This window comes from Condylura cristata, unplaced genomic scaffold, assembly GCF_000260355.1.
Source record: "Condylura cristata isolate star-nosed mole 26May11 unplaced genomic scaffold, ConCri1.0 scaffold00026, whole genome shotgun sequence".
In the NCBI taxonomy this organism is placed as follows: domain Eukaryota; kingdom Metazoa; phylum Chordata; class Mammalia; order Eulipotyphla; family Talpidae; genus Condylura; species Condylura cristata.
The window spans coordinates 742,338-746,128 of record NW_004567127.1 but is presented as its reverse complement, the minus strand read 5'-3'; the positions used below and the strand labels follow the sequence as shown (position 1 = coordinate 746,128).

The following is a 3,791-nucleotide window of genomic DNA, read 5'->3' as shown; positions in this document are numbered from 1 at the left end:
AAAAAAAAAAAAAAGTCAGGCGGGCATGTGGCCTGGCATAGTCCCTCCCCCGGTGCTTAATGCCTGAAAAGCTGAGGACAGCGACACTCCGAAGCTGGAAGCTGGATGCTTGCGCCGTCTCTGAAACGGGGCGCCAGCTGTTGCAAACTGAACTAGAGTTAAAGACAAAAAACGGCACATCCGCATGGCACATTGCCAAGCCTTGTCCAGAACGCTGGCTGCCTTCCCGTCGCGGAGGGGAGACTTCCCCTCAGCCTCAGGGAAAAGGGAACCGAGAGCAGGAGGTGGAAGCAAGCCTGTGCCGTTTGGGGTCACCACCTTGCGCTACCCACGTGCACCCAGAGGCTGGGGCTTCAGTTTCTGAGCAACTGTCTTAGTCTTAAAGAAAGGATGGTACCTTGGGGCGATCCTGGGCTTGCAGGGGCCGCCCCAGCCCTGGCTGCCTTCAGGCCCTGGTCCTCAGGCGGCTCTGGGGAAAGAAGCCTTGACCGGCACCTGCCAAAGGGCCGCGGCCTCCACTGGCCGGGGCTGTGTTGTCCAGGCCCGGGCGAGCCGCCCGCCTCCCGCCCTGGGCTCCCGCCTTGGGCCACAGCTGAAGTTGAGCAGCTTCCAAAAGCGGGGTCCCCGGGCAGAGCCAACGAGGGGCAGGCGGGCCCCCTGGCACAGCAACTCGGGCCCTGGGGGGCGCTGAGAGAACAAGCCCAGGCCTCGCCCCCGTCCAGAATTAGACTTCCCAGCGCCGTTTTCCTAGTCTTTCTTTGCCATTTTCCAAGCTGTAGATGACACGTTTTAGGGTCCCAGGCCTCGAGGGGCCACATCCAAACTTGAGGGAAAAGACGGCGGTGCTTTAGCCGGAGCCTGGCCCGGCAGCACACCAGCTGTGGGGGGCGGGGGCTCCCCATGCCGCCACGGGGGGAGGGGCGCTGGGGGCTCACTCCTGCACTAGGGTGCTTTAGAACAACCTTTCACCCCACTTCCTCCAGCAGAACCCTGATTTTGTTTGGAGGAATGTTCTCCACGGACCAGGGGCTGCGTGGAGCCTGGGCCAGGTCGTCTTCCGGGGCACCTGGGGCTCCCTAGAATCGTCTGATTCACTAAAGTGTGAGCTGAGCGAGGGCGTGGGTTTGGGGTCCCGGGCGGGCTGCGCCAGCTCCCCCTGGGAGGTTTGTGGGGTGTGGGCTCGGGGTGGGGGGTGCGTGACTGACACCCTGGAGAGAGGAGAGGCCACCCAGCGGCAGCACGGAGGGGGATTACTGGGGTCCTCCCACCACCCCCAGAAGTCTGAAGAGAGGGCGGGGCTTGAACTGGGGCTGGTGGCTAGTTCATAACAGAGTTTGGAGCAAGGACGCGCTCGGTGAGGGGCGCCGTACATGGGCGACAGAGCGGAACATCGTGGGCGGGGAGGTCTATGGGTGGCGGGCTTGGGGGCACTGTGGTGACGTCACCATGGGGGAGCCTCCATTTCCAGAATATAGCTGTGATGTAAGCCACTGCTGCTTCAATAAAAGAAAAGAATTTAAAAGTGAGCAATGTTCCATTCAAAATCACACGACTAGATACACATTAGACCTCTCTCTGATTCTCTTTAGTTTAATGTGATGCAGTTGAACAGGAAATTTACCACTTGAACAATTTCTAAGTATACATGAGAGGCCCCAGTCACAGTGCTGTGACCACTGCCACAATCTATTTCCAGAACTTTTAAAAATAGGTTTTATATTTTAGAGGATCTTAGGTTTACAGCAAAAGTGAGCTGAAAGTAGAGAGTACCAATGTATTCCCTGCCCCCCCCCAAATTCCCCCACTAGAGCACTTCTCCGCATTCTGTGCAGAGGTCTGTGCGCCTTGGGCAGTCGCTGCTCCCACTCCCCAGCGCCCCAGCCTGCTCACCTTTGTTCCTGAGCGGGAGCGGCCTCCCCTCCGGGTCTGGCTCTGCACGGCTGCCCACTCTTCCTCCCTGCAGCATGTGTCAACACGCCACCCCTTTTCGTGCTTCAGGGAGATTGCGGTGCGTGTGTGCCACACCCCCCTTTATTTAATCATTTGTCGGGCACTTGGGGTGTTTCTGCCTTTGGACTATTGTGAACAGCGCCAGGAAGAACACTGGCACACAAGTCTGTTTGCATTCCTGCTCTCAATTCTTCTGAATATTCAGCGAGAGAGGAATGGCTAGACGATGTGCTAACTCTGTGTTTAACTGTTTGAGGAACCACACGCTGCTTTGCACAACAGCTGCACTGATTCACATCCTACCAGTAACGTCTGCAGTCCTGTTTCTCCACACACAACCTCATCACACTTGGTATTCTCCGCTTTTTCGTAACAGTCATCCTAATGGGTGTGAAGCCGTTTCTCAGTGTGGTTTTGATTTGCTTCTTCCCAGTGGCCAGTGACCAGCGTAGTTTCAGGTCTTTACCCACCGTGTGTCTCCTTTGGAGACAGGCATGCTCGAGTCTGCCTGGTTATGCTTTGAGCCTTTTTGGCTTTCATCTTGTTGATTTTGTCACGTCATGGCTAGTCCTGGCGGGATAACCGATCCTCGCCCGGAACCCTCCCACCACCCCGGTCCCTGTGCTCTTCCCTCTCCTGCTGGCCTCAGGTGATGGGCAGCTGGAAAGTTTTGTCCTTCTGACCCCTGTTCGGTTTCTCTATACCCCACAGGTAAGTGAAACCATCGATATCGACCCGTCCCCGTCTGACTTAGCCTCAGCCCTTCACTCGCCCACTGTGCCACGACGGCACGCGCTTCTCTGTTGACGCTGAGCAGTGTCCTTCCTGACCCGCTCGGTGCTGGCGCACTGAGGTCGTCCCGACCTCGGCCAGTGTGCTCGGCGCCGCAAGAGCGCAGGTGAGAGGCTCTTTTTGATGAACGTTTCTGCGCCCGTTGGGTAGATTCCTGGGAGTGGAGGCTCTGGGTCACACACAGACCCACTTTCAGCGCTCGGGAACTCCAACAGCTGTCTGCGGCGGCTGGACCAGTGTGCACCCCCACGAGCAGTGTCGGCGGGACCCGCGCCAGCCCGGCAGCCTCGCCGTCTGGCCCTTCACCGGCGAGGTGCTAGCTTGTTCAGGCTTTGACTTGCGTTTCCCTGGGAGTAAGGGACGCTGGGTGTTTTCCAGGTGCCTCTTGTTCAGCTGCATCTGTGGGGAAGTGTGTTTTTAGCTTTTCTGCCCATTTCTGACAGACACACAGGCCAATGGAATCGAATGGAAAGCCCAGAAATAGAGCCACACATAGATGGTCGAGTAAGCTCGGACAAAGGAGCAGGGAGCAACTGGAGCAGGGAGCACTGGAGCAGGGAGCACCTCTCCAATAAATGGGGGGCTGCAAGCGGAAGGAACGAAGCTAGACTGTGACCTCACACCGCACACACACATTGACTCAAAGTGGGAAAAAGACTCGAATGGAAGACCTGAAGCCAGGAAATACTAGAAGAAACGGGCAAAACTCTATGGCAGACGCCTCAGACGCAGCTTCGAGGACTCGTCCCCAGGAGCGAGGACCACAAAGGAGATGAACAGCTGGGCTGCCTCCAACACGAAGATCTGTGCAGCGTGACAGCAACCCAAACGAAGACGCCCCGCCAAGGGGGGACAGGGGCTGGCCCTTACAGCTGACCCTTACAGCTGGCCAGCGTGACTGGCCCTTACAGCTGACCCTTACAGCTGGCCAGCGTGACTGGCCCTTACAGCTGGCCCTTACAGCTGGCCAGCGTGACTGGCCCTCACAGCTGGCCCTTACAGCTGGCCAGCGTGACTGGCCCTTACAGCTGGCCAGCGTGACTGGCCCT

The 3,791-nt window shown here is 57.8% G+C and overlaps 1 protein-coding gene across 1 annotated transcript in view; it reads right to left on the bottom strand.

The window, feature by feature from the left end:
• Positions 1-3,068: 3,068 nt before the first annotated feature.
• The window catches only part of CTSK (cathepsin K), a 9,045-nt gene continuing 8,322 nt past the window's right edge, over positions 3,069-3,791 (bottom strand). The window contains exon 8 of the mRNA XM_012730213.1: positions 3,069-3,141. Coding sequence (XP_012585667.1) covers positions 3,132-3,141 — 10 coding nt within the window. The 3' untranslated portion in view covers positions 3,069-3,131. The remainder of the gene's footprint in view (positions 3,142-3,791) is intronic.